General features: G+C 38.3%; 2 protein-coding genes across 4 annotated transcripts; one reads left to right on the plus strand and one right to left on the minus strand.

The window, feature by feature from the left end:
- The first annotated feature begins 544 nt into the window (after positions 1 to 544).
- Positions 545 to 6,325, plus strand: knop1 (lysine rich nucleolar protein 1). Of its 3 annotated transcripts, none has more exons than XM_023333180.1 (7): positions 545 to 615; positions 943 to 1,017; positions 2,824 to 2,892; positions 2,996 to 4,084; positions 4,164 to 4,235; positions 4,631 to 4,699; positions 5,797 to 6,325. In XM_023333180.1, exons 4-7 carry the CDS (start codon positions 3,026 to 3,028, stop codon positions 6,100 to 6,102), a joined length of 1,506 nt encoding a protein of 501 aa, XP_023188948.1. In that variant the 5' UTR covers positions 545 to 615; positions 943 to 1,017; positions 2,824 to 2,892; positions 2,996 to 3,025; the 3' UTR covers positions 6,103 to 6,325. The 3 variants fall into 3 exon arrangements, with proteins under 3 accessions (XP_023188948.1, XP_023188949.1, XP_023188950.1); XM_023333181.1 differs by having other exon boundaries at positions 4,164 to 4,220; XM_023333182.1 differs by lacking the exon at positions 4,164 to 4,235.
- A 198-nt stretch (positions 6,326 to 6,523) lies between these two features.
- On the minus strand, positions 6,524 to 15,366 carry exosc1 (exosome component 1). Its single transcript, XM_005805069.3, has 8 exons — positions 15,309 to 15,366; positions 13,914 to 14,029; positions 12,134 to 12,208; positions 11,175 to 11,263; positions 11,063 to 11,096; positions 10,898 to 10,948; positions 10,059 to 10,143; positions 6,524 to 9,791 (listed from the first exon to the last, which is right to left on the minus strand). The coding sequence occupies exons 1-8, from the start codon at positions 15,364 to 15,366 to the stop codon at positions 9,685 to 9,687; spliced, it is 615 nt and encodes a 204-aa protein (XP_005805126.2). The 3' UTR covers positions 6,524 to 9,684.
- Between the last annotated feature and the right edge of the window lie 562 nt (positions 15,367 to 15,928).

Genomic DNA, 15,928 nt, shown 5'->3' on the forward strand with positions numbered 1-15,928 from the left:
CTTGACCCAAATATGTATTCCACAGAACGAACATCATTTTCTGTAAGCAATAAACATTAAAATTACAAGAAGCAAGAGACTTGAAGTATTTCATTGTATGTGCATTTGAACTAACACATGAGGTTTAACTTTATGAAATTAAAGTGAAAGAAATATTGAAGGTTTTCTCGATATACAATTTATTTTAAGTAGCTTACCTGTAGGAACTGCCTGGTTCGAGCACAGGACGACGGGGGAGAGTTTTATCGGGAAAACATGATCCTTCGGGGAGGGGCAACAAAACTAGACATAACACCTGTGTTGAAATCAGGAATTTGTGAACACAAGCACAGAATTTGACTTCGGTTTCTCTTCTCAATGCTCTTCTGCACCGCAAGAAGACGCCAAAAGTATACAAAAAAAATTGCCACCTTGTGACGTTTCAGTAGCACTGTATTTCGAATAAAAGTCCAGTGTCAACATTTATCCAAACGTTATCGAAAACAAAACGAGGACCGTATTTTATTCGCGCGCACGTTGCTAGGGACGCTTGTGTTGTCGCTAACAGGAAGGAGCAAACGCTACTTCCGCCTGGAGCGTAAATGTGTCTCCACGTGACTTATCAAAGCGTACAAAGTAAGTAAGCAGCTCACTAACTATGGTTTTATAAACACGTTTCGACTGTTGTTGGGTCGGAGTTTCTCGTAGCTAGCAGATTTTTTTCATTCTCAGATTCTTTGTGGATCATTTCAATCATGCTGCAGCTAGCTTACAAACAATGCTAACGACAGCTATGAATGAAAGAATAGTCTACTGTGTTCATTTAGTCAGTTTTACTCTTATTGCCCCTTTTATCTCGTTTGTCGATTTTTCAGCACTGAATTAAGATTGCGTTGAGTCGAATGTAAACGTGGTTGTTCCACTTTGAAGATCGGGAAACGCCAACTTTTGTTCACATTTCAGACGGATTCCAGTGAGGACGTGGTGTTTGTTTCTGAAAAGTCTGCGCCTAAACCCGTAGAGACCACAATCGACCTGGTAAGGATTTATTCTAACACCGAACTCTCTTTATAATATGTATTTATCACACATCAAAACACTGTTATAGGTAATATGAAGTAGCTTTGACTTAGATTTCCCACGATGATCACTTTTTAAAAATGATCTGTAAATCAAAAATCTGATAGTCATAGTTGACATTTAGACAGTCATAGTCTGTCTAAATGACAGATGTAATCAAAAACAGTTGTATTACTTCTATTCTTTGTCTCTTGACGAGTAATTGAGTATCTTTTTAGCCTGGCTGGTAAAATGTCTAATTCATCATGTAAGTTGCTGGTTTAACACCCATCCCACATTTCCTCCAAGTGGGTTTTAGATTAACACAGTTAGAGGCTTTTTACAATAAAACTTATTATTTTTTCCTCTATACTTTTAAGAAACCTTCTGAAGTTGATTCATATCTTAATCAGATTAATTACCACTCGTGTCACATTCAGCTTTCTCTAGATCAAAGTCGGTCTTCTGTCCCTAAATATATTAAAGCATTCGCAAACAAATCTGGCCCCTCACCCGTCAGCAAAACGTTCAAAAGTAAAGGAACCACAGGGTGCTGTACCTGTTGGTAGGGCCACGAAACACAAGGATATTTCATTTGTCCAAATAGTCCAGTCAACACCTAAACCCCAGTGCAACATGACCTGCATTGTTGTGCATTGTTGTGGTCATTTGGCTTCCATGTATTTACATTTTAGGTATGGCAACAAAAGCATCAAGCAGCATGAACAATTAAACGTGCTTCCGTTTTCCACATTTTGTCATAGGGAATCTTATTTAGATTAAGGCAGAGTTGCATAAAATTGTGTGAAAATAAACTATTTTCAATGTAAAATCCTTAAGAAACATAGATTCAGGAGTCTAATTAGCAGGATTCCTAACTGGATCAGTGTGGACAAAGAATAAAACATTGATTGGGCTACCAGACTATTTTCCTTTCACAGGGCTGCAGGAAATGCGTTAATTCTGTTCATACAGCATTTACTCTCTTAAATGATGTTGATTCTATTTTTCCTAATTACGTTTTTAATATGTAAACACTTTTTTTTTCAAAATATAAACCACATAAATACTTTAAGAATGCATTTATTTATGAAACAACAGCCTCAGAAAACAAGAATATGAAAACTCATAGTGAGAAAACCAAGTTGTAGACAGTTTTTAATTTGAATTCACAAAAAGACTAACTTGCTTTTTGTCAACTCAATCTTTTTAAAGTTTTTAAACGCCACAAACTGCGCTCCGGAAAATCGTGATTTAGTGTAGGACAGTCCGGCCCAGAAGACACGAGAAATCTGGATGTTACACATCTACGAGCAGAGCAGGTTTAACAAGCGCACGCCACACTTTTCAGATATTTATTTGCAAATAAAATATCACACCCTATTTTGTGTCTCTTAAAATGCCAATAAAATACATTACGCTTTGTGGTTGCGATAAGATAAAACACACAAAAAAAAGAGTATAAGATGAGACACACAGTGCTTTATTCTTTATTCAATCAGTGAATGCATGAAATCAAAACCCTCTTAGCGATCCTTAAAGCATAGAAATGAGATCTTTCAGACGTTATGATTTACAGTGTTTCTTTAACGCCTCTGCAGTCCTTTACACTATGACTTAATGCACACAGTTAAACTGTGATGGCGTAAATGTAACTCCAGGCTCAGCTTTGCACAGCCTGTAAACGACATGTATGTAAATGACGCGGTAGTTGTTTTTAATGTAGTTCGTGTTATGCACTCATAGTGAACGTTAAGGCAGATCTGTTGCTTGGCTCTGCTGCAGGAGAAGCTACTGGCTCTGCAGAGAGACATTGATGAGCAGTCCCAGCCCACGCAGCCTGCCAAACCTCTGGTCAGTGTTGACTCCTCCGGCATGTACAAAATGTGTTTGTGAGCCATGTTTTTATTATTTATTTAACAGTATTATTTTTTTTGCATGATCTTGTTTAAACCAGACAAGCCACACGATCAGTGCTGAAGCAAAGATGAAGGGGGAGAACGGTGAGGTTAATAGAATAAAGAAGGAGAAAAAACAGAAGAGAGGACAAATATGTTCACCAGAAATCCAAATCTGCACAGCTGAGAATGGGAGCCAAGCCAAGACTAAAAAGAAATGGAAAAAAGTAGAAACGGTGGCAAAAGAAAAGGAAGATGAAACCGATCAGAAGAAAGACAAGAAAAAAACGAAAAGGAAGAAACATGATGGTGTTTCTTCAACTATTGAAACAGATGACGACGATAAGAGGAAGAAGAATCCGATAGGAGACGGTGTAATTCAAGCAGAAAGTGTTACCTTGAAGGCTGAAAAATTGGAAAAGAAGAAAAAGAAAGAGGAGAAACTCAAGGACAAATGTGTACAAATCACACCAGAAAATATGAAGGTAGAAGAAGACGAGGAAATGCAGATCGGAAGTAATAATCGCAAGAAACCCAAGAAGAAAAAAGGCGAAGTTTTAGTTTTGAGGACAGCTGATACTAAAGAGATAGTTGTAGAAAAGAAAAAGAAAACTTTTGTAATAACTGATGGAGTTGGTGAAACAAAAGCAAAAAAGAAAGCAAAAGTGTTGGAAAATGGGATAAAAGTAGAGAAAGAAGAGACAGAGGTTAGCAAGGTGAAATTAAAAAGGAAGAAAGAGAAGGAGAGTAAATCTGAGGGATTTGGAAATGAAATCAAAGCAAAGAGGAAAAGATCGACAGAGGAAGAGGAAATTCTCCCAATGAAAAAAAACAAGTTAAAAAACAAAGAGATTGCTGTAGAGGAAGATTTAAATGAGGTAAAGATCAAAAAGAAAAAAAAGAGTAAGAAAGCCATAGAGGAAGATGGGAAAATAGAAGCTGAGGAGATGGAGCCACAGAAGAAGAAGAAGAAAAGAGTAAAGGAGAATGAGGGTGTGGAGGACAGCATCACTCTGGCTGCTGAACCGCAGAGCAAGAAGAGCAAAAAGAAGAAAAACTTAGCTGAAGACGATCAGGACATGAACACTGAGGCCCAGGCTATGGGAAAAAAGAAGAAAAAAAACAAAGAAGAGCAGGAAGACTCACAGGTGAGCCAAAAAATAAGTGTTTAGCTGTTGTTTTTAAATTACTGAAGTGGTCAGTAAAAAGCCTGGGTTCGTGTTTCAGGACTTTGCCGAAGGCGATGTCGTTTTCCTATCAGCAAAGACTGGAAACATCGATGAGGTCTCCATTAATCCAGTAAAAGCATCTCTCTGCATCACTTCCACTGTGGGATTGTGTTCATGAATGAGACCCTTCCTTTGCTTTAAAAAAAGAGAAACATGCAACAGGGAGCATTTTAAGCGTTTTTCTTGGGATCAGTATCCCAAGAAATTGATTGAGACTGATTCAACCTGGACTGGATTATTTTTCACTGATTCCAAACTCAATAAAACCCAATTCATGGTTTGCAAAACTTTGTATTTGTTAAAAGAAAAAGAAAAAGGAAGGTTCTTAGTGATCCACTATCTGTCTCTCCTTTTAAGCTGGATGAATAATTTCTCTCCAAAAATCCAAGTTGTTGACATGGATTTTAACTTTATAACACACCTATATTCCATATTTTGATGTCTAATACGATGTTTTGGTCACAGGAGAGAAGAAAAGCTCTTCAAATGGAGATCGAGGAAGCTTCCGTACCTCATAAACCGGATAAATCTGCGGTCAGTATCAGGATTTTTCTTTGATCATTCATTTAAAACTTTAAATGCTTCCATTTCATGACGTTGTCTCCAGGTAGTTATGATAAAGCCAAGTGATACTCTGGCTTTTTTGGGGACAAATTAGATGTTTATTTTTAGTTTTTACTTGGTTTATTTTGTTGTTGTTGTTTTAGGACATCTAACCAGTAGAGACCAGATTATTGCGTCGCTACAGTTTACCAGCCTGAATGGGTTGTAACAATGAGAGGATGCAGAGCTTCATAGCTATATTCTTAGTGGATATTTTCTTTTTTTTTCCATGGTAGCTCATCTACAGTAAGCCTGCACTATAAATGCTTTTATCTTTATAACTAGTCCTAGTTGTGGGCATTGCTAACTAAAAAGCTAGTTACACTAACCGTAAAGGGCTATACCAACATTAACACAAGCTAATGCGCTAAGTTCAACAATGTTGAATATGTCAGTGACAAACCATATTGCAACTAGGGCCAGGACTTTAGCATATTAATTTCAATTTATTTATTTTATAGACTATAAAGCGTTTAAAATTGTAATACTTTTTTTTTCTCATGCAAAAATGCCAAACCAGAACCTTTTGTATTTGCATTTCTGGTACACCTGTAATTTTGACGCACAAACAACATCCACTTCAACCGCGATGGATGATATAAAAAAACAAACATGATAGGAAACAGAGCTGCTGTTCAAAATAAGAGCATGAATATAAAGTGCTTGAAGAGTTCTTAGCAGTGGATAACCAAAACATCAACAGATGTTGAACTTAATTCATGTGAAAGTGTAGGAAACAGTCAGAATTTATCTGGAAAAAATGCAGTTTAGAGGAAGCTAAGTGCAGTAAAAATGGTTTTCAAAATAAACTAAAACGCTAAGCAAAACATTAGCTCCCCTGTTGGCACATTAGCATAAGTGAGCCCACCACTGACTAAAACGTTTCACAGATTAGAGCACTAATGAGAGCTGTCATGGAAGCTTCATTCATTTCTTTGATGCCACAACACTGCAACTTTCTTATATAGAGATTCAGATGTCAATACCAGCGTCAGAACCTGAATGTTCTTCCTAATTGTCTTTGGAAGGCTTTGGGTCAGTGGAGTACCGCTCAGTTCGACAACTCCCAACAGCAGCAGAAGTTCTTGCGGCTGATGGGCGGCTTCAAGAAGGGCTTCCAGCTGACTGGGACCGCAGCTGGAGGAGCCAACATGGCGCTGGGGAAGGACGCGCAGCAGCATCTGCAGCAAGGGCTTCTGGGAGAGTTTGAGCGAGCACACGCACGGAAAATGGACTTCAGTAACAGAGGAGCGGGACTTGGGTTTACGGGACCCTCCAATAAGAAGTTCGCCATCGACATCAATGCGTCTCGATCCGTCCGCTTTGATGACTAACTAGGGAGGTCGGCCTTTTTGTACTTCTAGTGTCTTCAAGTATTGATTCAACTGGAGACTAGTTTATAACTCATCAACATGTATATAATGACATTTTATGAATGAGAAATTTGCAAATTGCATGTTGTGTAGCGTTACATACCAGACTTTGGATAGTAGACTGTCATTGTTTTGTAAATTTCTCTGAAGACATTGTGATGATGTTTATTTTAATAAATTCTCAAACGCAAGCTTGATTTTAGCTTTTTTCCATTTGACAATGTGTTATACACCTAAATTGGTTTCTTTTTTTTAAAGATTAAAAAAAAAGAAAAAGGTTTGAAAGCCTTTCCTCAGGCCAAACAGATGTGAACATCTGGACACACTGGGCTGAGCAGCAACTTGACTAGCAGCTGACATTCAATAAAAAGTCACAAGCGAATGCTCTGATAGTCATTTAATTTTGTTCCTGCACATTAGCAATCAGGGACAGTATAAAAGAAAAAGTTCACTTTAAGGAAAACAGAAAATCAGGTTTGTTACTGATGGCTCACAGACATTCAGCTGGAATCGTACATTGTGTTCCAAGCATAGCAGCCTTGTTAAAGTTTGCTTTGGGCTTTCCAGTTGCACTTTAAAAATACAAAAAGTCTTGCAAGGATACAAAAAAATACAGGCCATACAACATGGATCATCTTTCTGTAAATTCTTATTGACAGACCAGCCACAGAACAACAATCTGCAGGAAAGATGCTTACTGCCAATTCATGTCTTTACACAAGAAGCCTACCTGTGTTATAAATATCCAAGTTCTAACCACTTCAAGGTTTTAAGGCTAATTTGTTTCCATTTAATTTTGTAAATGAATAGAAGTTAATGAGGTGTTTCAATATTTTTTGATGGGGTTTAATGGAGTATTTGAACAATAGGCAGCAGAAAAGACATGCCTAAATATTCAGAAAAGGCCCATTCAGGAAAAACTTTCCATCCTCTAAGTCTACTCAAGCAGAAAGCTTCAAGTGAGCGTGTTGCTGCTTTAAACGAACACATCGCATCCATTTACCCACGGCGGGGTAATCGTCTTCCAATTAGAAGGTGGGGGGAACAGAGTGCCGAAGTGTCCTTGAGCAGGACTGTCCACCTGATTCCCATTTGATATGCTTATTTACATCTCATATATACACATATAAAAGCAGTATAAAATGAGAGCATGTGTAAAAGAGAAGGTGCTCGGCAGAACCTCACTGAGGTTACAGAGGCGCCCTTTAAATTTACTGTCTTTGTTTTTTATCACTGTCCATGTTGAAACCACTAGCGTATGGTTGGAACACGGACCACGGTCCATGTCAACACGTTCTGTGTTACAATGTTACGACAAACCAAATGATGCAGCGTAGAAATTCAGAACATAGCACTCACATTTTAAGCCTGACTTATTTCAGATGGCAGAAATTTCATTTTTAATGGTACCGTTCTTACTCCATTTGACCCCAAATAAAACCTGAACTTCCCCTATGAAGCAGCGGTCTCAAACTCCGGTCCTCAATGGCCGGTTGTCCTGCAACTTGTAGAGGTCTCTCTGCTTCAGCACACCTGACTCCAATATTCAGCTCTACAGAGCTGATCTGTAGATGAGCTCTACAGATCATCAGCTAATCTGTAGAGCTTCACTGCATGTGAGCGAGGCGATTGAGCCATTTAGTTCAAGCGTGGAGGACAATGGACATGTTTAAAAGTTGCAGGACACCGGCCCTCGAGGAATGCGGCTTGAGACCGCCGATTTAAAGAAAATTATGCAAAAATGGTTTCAGGTACAGTGAACTTTCACATCTTCTCGCATTGCAACCACAAGCTTTAGTGGATTTTATTGGCATTTAATATGATAAACCAACAAAGTAGTGCTTAATCTTTAAGAGAAATAAAAATGATGCATGGGTTTCAAAATGTTTTCAAAAACATCTGAAAGGTGCGGCGCGTTTTTGAATCTCCCTTCCCTTACGGTAATACTTTTTAAAACCATGTTTTTCTGCAATCATGGAGGAAAGCCTTTTGCCCTTCTTTGCAAAAAAAAAATTAAAATAAAAAGAGCTAAATCTCAGTCAGATTTGATTAAAAGTCTCTGAACATCAATTTTAAACCTTTCTAAATCCATTTTGGTTTCAACTTAAACTGGGCCATTGCAACATATTTTCTACCTGGACTGCCCTCCATTTATCTCCATTCATCTACTCCCACCAGCTTATTTGTCTCTGCTGAAGAAAAGCATCGCCATAGCATGATGCTGCCGCCGCCACCAACTCTTTTCTATAAACTTCTCCACGTTATTCCTCATCTGTCTGCTGTGTTCCTTGGTCTTCATGATGCCATTTGTTGACTAATGAACGTCTGAAGCCTTCACAGGACATCTGGATTCACACTGACACTAAATCACACACAGATGACCTCCATTTTGAAGGCAACTTGTTGCTCTGCATTTTTAGGTGGAGGTCGTATCAAAGTAAAGGGAGCTGAATCCAAATGTACACCACACATTTCAGATGTTTCATTTGTAAGCATTCTTTGAAACCCATGTATCGTTTTCTTTCCATTTCACTTTAATACACTGCTTTGTGTCGGTCTAGCACATAAATTCCTAATTAAATACTTTACATATTGTGATTGTTAAGTGAAAATTTTAAACTGTTCAAAGCGGTGTGCTTACTTTAGAAAGCCCTGGTACGTTGTTGGTTTGGAATTTTCCTAGTAAAAACTAGGAAAACTGCCAGACAGAAACAGGCTAGACTGCCAGTTTCTGGCTAGAATGCCAGACAAACTGGCAGCAAACTAGCCAGTTTGTCTGGCAGTTCAGCCAGACAAACTGGCTAGTTTGTCTGGCAGTCTGGCATCTAGCAATGATCTGGCATCTGGCAATGGTGAACATTGCCAGATGTTCAGCAATGACTAGCCTTAGATTATTATACATTTTTTCTATGACAGTTCAACTAAAATGTGCCAAACTCGCAAGGGCCAGAAATCCAAAATATAGATCCACCCCGAGTTAAAATAGAGGGGGCTGATAATTCATTTAATTATAAGAGTCTAGACCTGGCCTCTGCAGAAGTGGCTCTGAAATTTGGATTTTATCAATAACACAGTTTCATCTCCCAGCAAAACAGTGGCAGTTCTGGCTGATGCTGCCATAATACTTATCGATACAACCCTGAATCCTGCGTTTGGAACAGAAACTTCTCCTCTCTTGGTGCAAAAATGATACTTTTTTTTGGATTCTGTAAAATCTTAGCAACCTCAACTGTAAAATCCTGACCTGATGCAATTCTATAAAGTAATTCAGGATGATTTTGAACATGCCTCTTGCTGGCCCGTGGACCTTTGATAAAAATAAACTCAATTTATTTGGAATAAAAACCAATTTCATTAGTTGGAGCTCTCTGGGTTCAATCCAGCACAATGAAAAACGTGCAGAAGTAAAGCCGTTAACAAGACACTTAATGAGCCGATATGAGAAGTAGCCCAGGAACCACATGTCACCCAGAGAAAAAGAGTTGGGAGGCCACTTGACAAAAGGAGTCGTTTGTTGGTGATGTAACAGACTTTCAGGGTCTCTCAGGCCTCCAGATACTCGGGCTGAACTCGGGCCACTTTACGAAACTCCTTGGCGTTGGTCTGCGGGCACTGCATCTCACGCCAGCTGATGGGAATCATCTGGGCACCTGGTATGTAGAATAATGTTTTTAAAAACATGCATCAGTGACATGCTCAACAAACAAGAACAGAGTTCGACATGGCTGACAGTAACTGCAAACAGAAAACAGGAGTCTTGCAAATTCAAGTCAAAATTCTAAACTGTACTTATTTTCACAAGAAGCAACTACGTAAAAGTAAACATCTCGCCTTTACTTGCGCCACCTTGTGTTTGTAATCAAAAATGCTGTCGACCTGATCCGGTTGAAGAGCTGCAGCTGAGCGGTGAGATTTACCTGCCTCGCTGTGAGCCACCACCACGCCCAGTTCGTTCTCAGCTGTTGTCAACAGGTAGGTAGACTGAACGTCCCCGAGCGAAATCTGACATCGCAGGTGAAGGATTTAACTCTTCACAGGTTTATCTGTGTAGCACCATTTATACGTAAAGTCAAATTGTTTGACAAGAAAATAAAGGAACAGAAAAAACAACAGCAGAATAATTGTAAAAACTTAAAATTCACTTAAGAAAAGAAACATTCAGATGAAAATGTAAAACAAGTAGTTAACACATGGTAACGAACTGAGAAAATAATATGGAGTTTATGGGTTACATTGGTAGTTATGACAATGATAGATTGTCATAACTGCACCTCTGAAAGGCATATAGAACCGCGTTTTCCTTCCACAAAACTTTACATCAAAATGCTTGAATTGAGAGTTCTGAACAGCTAGGTTCTTTAGTACTGACTTTTTGTTGCTGTTGTCATTTACCGTCTTCTGGACAGCAGTTTTCCTCAAGACTGTAAGATCATGTGAGAAACTGAATTAACCTGAAATTTATATCTGCGTGCAATGAATCTAACATATTAGGTTATTTGCTACAATTACCTTTTTAAATCTATTCAAGTTTATTGCAATGCACCTGTGGACTGTGACACTCATCGCCTGCTCTTAACAGTTAATCACCTGTTTCAGCTGCGGGTTTTAATTTGTGGGAAGCAGACGCATGCAGTCTAGGAATGTCAATCAACAACAAAGGAGGTATCTGAGGTATGAGCTGCATAGATTCTTCACAAAGTAATTTACCTGTCATATAACCATGTCAGTCATTTGCTTAAAAATAAGTAAAGGATACAACTTTTGCCAGGACGATGTCACCAGGTCTGAAGCTTTTGTATATGTCCACCTACACAAAGAAGAGGGTAATGTTTACACTCGGTATATATTCACACATGAAGAGAAGGAAAAGTGTGGAGAGACGTGGGAGATCATCTGAGTGAAAGCGTCAATCGTCACGCACCTTGTCTTTCTCCGACTCTCTCACGTCTTCCTTTCTGGTGACGCAGAGAGAGAGAATGAGATGGTTTCTCAGAAAAGGCAATAAATCAACCAGGAGACACTTCCGGTTTTACCTGATGGTCCCTCTGAAGCGGTCTTTCAGCGGTGTGGACCCCACGTAGAGGATATGGACCTTGGCAAACCTGGAGTTGATGCCAGTCACCTTTTAAATTTAAGCATAAAATTAATGTAAGATTGCACAACAACTATTGGTAAAGTCTTAAAATGCTTTTTGTGTTTTGTTTTTGTGTGTGAACAAGGAAAGATAAAGTTCTCCTACATGTCAAAGTTCTTCATGTGGTCCAAAAGTAAACAGGTTTACTGTGCTCTACATTGTTTATCACTGTTGATTAATCTATTTCTGTAAATCAATTGAAAGTCAATCTCATCTTCCAGATGTATCACTAACATGTGATTCATTTTAAGTCTGAGTATCCGTTCATTTTGATTATTATGGTTTGATTATTATAAGTTAGATGACATTTAGTTCCTCTAAAAAATGAAAATATTACATAAAACCAATAAAAAGAGGTTTTAACAGAGAAATGTTGTGATCATGTTTTTGCCAAAGAAACAATCACAGAAAATGGCTGACGTAACAGACGTCCAGCAGACAGTCACTTACACCCTCCACAACGAGGTTAAGGCACCGGTTTCTAAGCATGTTCATGGAAAGCTGAGTGGAAGGAAAAAAGTGATGCTGACAGGAATAGCCACTGCATTCCTGTGCAGATGTTAACCACTGAATAGATCAATATTGAGATGAAATTCTGTTGTTTTGTTTTTTTTTAAGATGCACCTGCTGTAAATCAGTTGCAGATGCTGTAGTACGTTTCAAATATTTCTAAAAATTATTCACAGCATCAATAAGCTTGCTGTGTCCAAGGATAACAATGGAAGATTGAGTGGAAGAAAAAAATGTAAATAAAAAAATAAACAAACTTTTAAATAAAGGATTAAAACATATAGTTCTGTTTACAGTAAGTCTCTTTTATATGAATTGCTTAAATAAACTAGCTTGTCCATAACAGACCTTGCAGGTGACGATGGCTCCAACATCTGGCAGCAGCAGGGCTTCAGTTTCCCTCACCACTGAGATCACCGGTAGCTGGGAGAACACAAACACCTCAGTCAACTATATTACAAAACAATTGTATTGCTCACATTTCAGTACTGACTCTGAACATATGTGGGGACCTTTCTGTGCAATATAACTTATATGCTACAAGCCTACATTGAACTCCATCAACAAAAAATCATATTTAATATTCATCAAATATTAAATATGTGCACCCAATGTCTCCTGTACACAACAAGTAAATACAAACAAAAGTGAGTGAGCAAAAACAGTGAATTTGAAATAATTAAAAGTTATTTCAACTGAGGCTACTGGTGTTTCTATGGAAACAGACTGAGGCAGGCAAAGACATTTTATTAATTATGCTGTTTTTGTAATGTTTCATAATTAGTAATTAACTGGATGGTAATCATTATTTTTGGAGAATTCATTTCCTCTACAGATTAAGTCACAACCCAACCACATATACTGGTTGTTCTTCTGTTGCTGATTTGTAGCTAAAATCTTTTAACAAAATGAGGCAAGTTATTCCACTGAGGTTGTGGAAAAAGCTCTGAGCCACAGTGGAATACATGAAGATGACACGTTTCTTTAAGACAGTTTACAGGAAATGTGGAAGTAGCAAAATGTGAACAATAAGTTTCTCCAACAGTTATTAAATCCTTGGTTGAACTTCAGAGAGATTTTAAATCAGCTGTTGAAAAGGACCGTATGACGATGAAACAAAAACTGCAACAACTGTTTAGCGCTGCAACCCTCTCTCAGTGTGTACTAAAACTCTTTAAAACTAAAGAGCAGGAATGTACCAGCAGTTTGTGTTTGTGGAATAGGGATTCAGTCATAATACAGTTCATTACAATACAAAGGCAACAGCAGGCCATTTTCAAGAGAAGGAAAAAAAAATCTTGTCTTACAAAACTATATTTTAGAGGGTAAAAGTACAGCTTATTTAAAATGGAAGATTGTTTTGTCTGAAACAGTTCCAAGAGCAGTGGGCATTCTGGAGTAGCAGGAAAAAGCTCCGAGCCACAGTGGAATACATGAACATGAAGATGTTTAGTGTGCTAAACAGCTGGACAGCAGCTGGACAAGGAGTGAGAATGTAATGGTATGCGACTACAGGAGCTAAAAACATGTTGGAGCAAAAGCACTCAAGAAACTGGTTGACAACAACACTTCTGACTTTTAAAGAAATAGCAGAAAACAAATGTTCCAGGACAATTGAAAAGTTCAAAGCAGAATTACTAAAAATATTTCATGAAAGACTAACCAAACACCTTCAGATTTGAAAATGAAAACTCCTTACTTATCGGTATTTAATTACTTTTTTAATCTTCATTTTTCTAAAAAATACACTTGTACTTATTTCCTTCTTCTAGGATGCAAGAATATGTTTATAATGTTAAAATATTCACAGAGTAAGAAATTAACAGTTGTGCTTATAAAATAATTTAGTTGCTGTCGTGCAACAGACTGACTTTAAACAAACGCTTACTTTCTGTTGCGGAAATTCATCCAAAAAAATGTGACCGCTTTCAATTGGCTCAAAATAAAGCGACACTGCACACTGAGAAGCTCACTTTCATTACTTTGTGTTTGAGCCACGGCCACAAATTGCACATTGTACAATGCTCTTATTCAGGCCTTTGTGTGAACCTCGCTGGCAGCTTTCCAAAAGTCTGTCATCCGCACCACCAGCTACACAAATAGACTGCCTCTGCCTTGTGAACCTCACCTCCTCTCCCTCGTTCTTCCTCATTACGTAGCCAGCGAGGGAGGAGTAGATGTAGCCATGCCGCTGATACACTCCAGTGCCTTGATTACAGTCTTCTACGCTGCACAGTTTCTCACCTGAACTCAAAGAGAAAAGGAGTCAGTAAAGGGAAACATTACATACCGTTATGTGCAAAATTAGTCATACCTCTGGTAGATTTTAGGCTTAAAGTGATCTTTTCAACTGAGCACAATGTTTTCTTTGGCTGGTAGTAATATCTAAAAATCAAGGTGATGCCAAGGAGAACTTCCAACCTCAAAGACTTGGCGCTCATCACCAAAGCTAAATCATCAAGTGCAAACATGAAAAATTGTAGTTTTATAAAGCTTATAAAACAACTGCCTGTTGATTATTAAGAAAGGCTACAAATCATATTTGACATTTAGGAAAGTGTAATCATGAAATACTGCATTCGATGTTGATACTACTTTAATATCGTCTTATCATTGAAAGCTCCCCATATCATTTAATAAGACACATTTCAAGGTTGAAATAAAATAATTTTATATCTAAGAATCTGACAGGGTCTGAGTAACTCTTTATACACCGATGAGTAGATCGGCAGGCAACTTGGGGTTAAGTGCCTTGCACAGACAGGGGCAAGTCGGACAGGAGGAAGCTGGAGTCGAACCAACGACCTTCCAATTACAAGATGACTACACACTGAGTTACAATATTAATGGTCAAATAAATGTTTCAAGTAATACCAGCTTCAGTTTAAATGGTGAGAATCTGAAGGTAGAATCTAAATTGTATTGTGTTGTCATAAATTTAACAGAAATGTAATAGTGTACAAGAGGCTTCAAAACAGACAATTAAAGGTAGGACTTTTGTAGTTTTTAAAACTTGTAAGTAATTTGTTTGCTTTTTTTTTGTTGTTGTAAATTTAAACCCGTTATTTAGTAATACATACATAAATAAATAACGTTAATTCTCATACTGAAACTAAAGAGGGGGGTGGAAAGCTGCGGGTGGAGTCGGTGTGTCAAAACAAGAGCGCAGAGGAATGTGCAGCGATGCCTGGGGCGTTGGGCAGGGCAGGTGAGACCAAAACAGCTAAACGAAGTCGATTTAAATAAATAAATAAATAAATAAGCAGTAAGTTTAACTATAACGTATCTCTCCCATCTTGTTTTGTGGCCATAAATAAAAGTTTAACGCGCTGTAAGTCTACAAGAAGAGGCAAGCCTCTGTTCACGTGTGGCTACTTAGCTGTTTCAACATGTCTGTCTGTTGCTGCATTTAACTTTTCAGCTACACAAAAGCCTCTCAATCACCCGAGACATCAGCATCGCTACAAACACGGTCTAAATTCCGAGTGAAACACATTTGAAACACTTTAAACGGAGGACTCACCTGGGACACACAATCTCAGGGGCGACATCTTTTCGGGAAGAGCAGAGAGCCGCCTCATTGGCTATGAAGAAGGCTGGTCTAGATTCTGATTGGACGGCTTTCTTTCTTCTTCATTTGTCCCCTCTTTTGGCGATTGGCCAATCAACCGTAGGCTACATTAGAGCCACCTAGTGGAAAGGAGTTGGAACTGACGAGATCTTCCATTCTGTTTGTCCAGCCTTCCTTTGAGACGTTTTTGTCTAGACCAGGGATGCGCAAAGTACTTTGTCGTGAAGTGTAAGGAAAATAGAAGTTTGTTTTATTTTAAATCAATTAACAAATAAAAGTCTTAACAGTGTGCAAGCAGAGCCCCTGAGTCAATACCTTTCACTGCAGCTGGAATACTTTCAGGGTGTCTCCACCGGTTTTATACATCATGAGACTGATTTTCTCGTACATAATTTGCAAAACAGGTTCACTGTCTGTTATTTTAGGTAACAAACATGAGTGAATAGCAGTTTTTTCAAGTCTTGCCACAAATTCTGAATACAATCTTGGTCTGAACTTTGAGGCTTTTGAGCAAATGACCTTTGATCAAAATCCTTCCACCACAGCTTCATGTTTAGCGTGTGATAGGGATG

The sequence above is a fragment of the Xiphophorus maculatus genome, chromosome 5 (assembly GCF_002775205.1).
Source record: "Xiphophorus maculatus strain JP 163 A chromosome 5, X_maculatus-5.0-male, whole genome shotgun sequence".
Taxonomy (NCBI): Eukaryota; Metazoa; Chordata; class Actinopteri; order Cyprinodontiformes; family Poeciliidae; genus Xiphophorus; species Xiphophorus maculatus.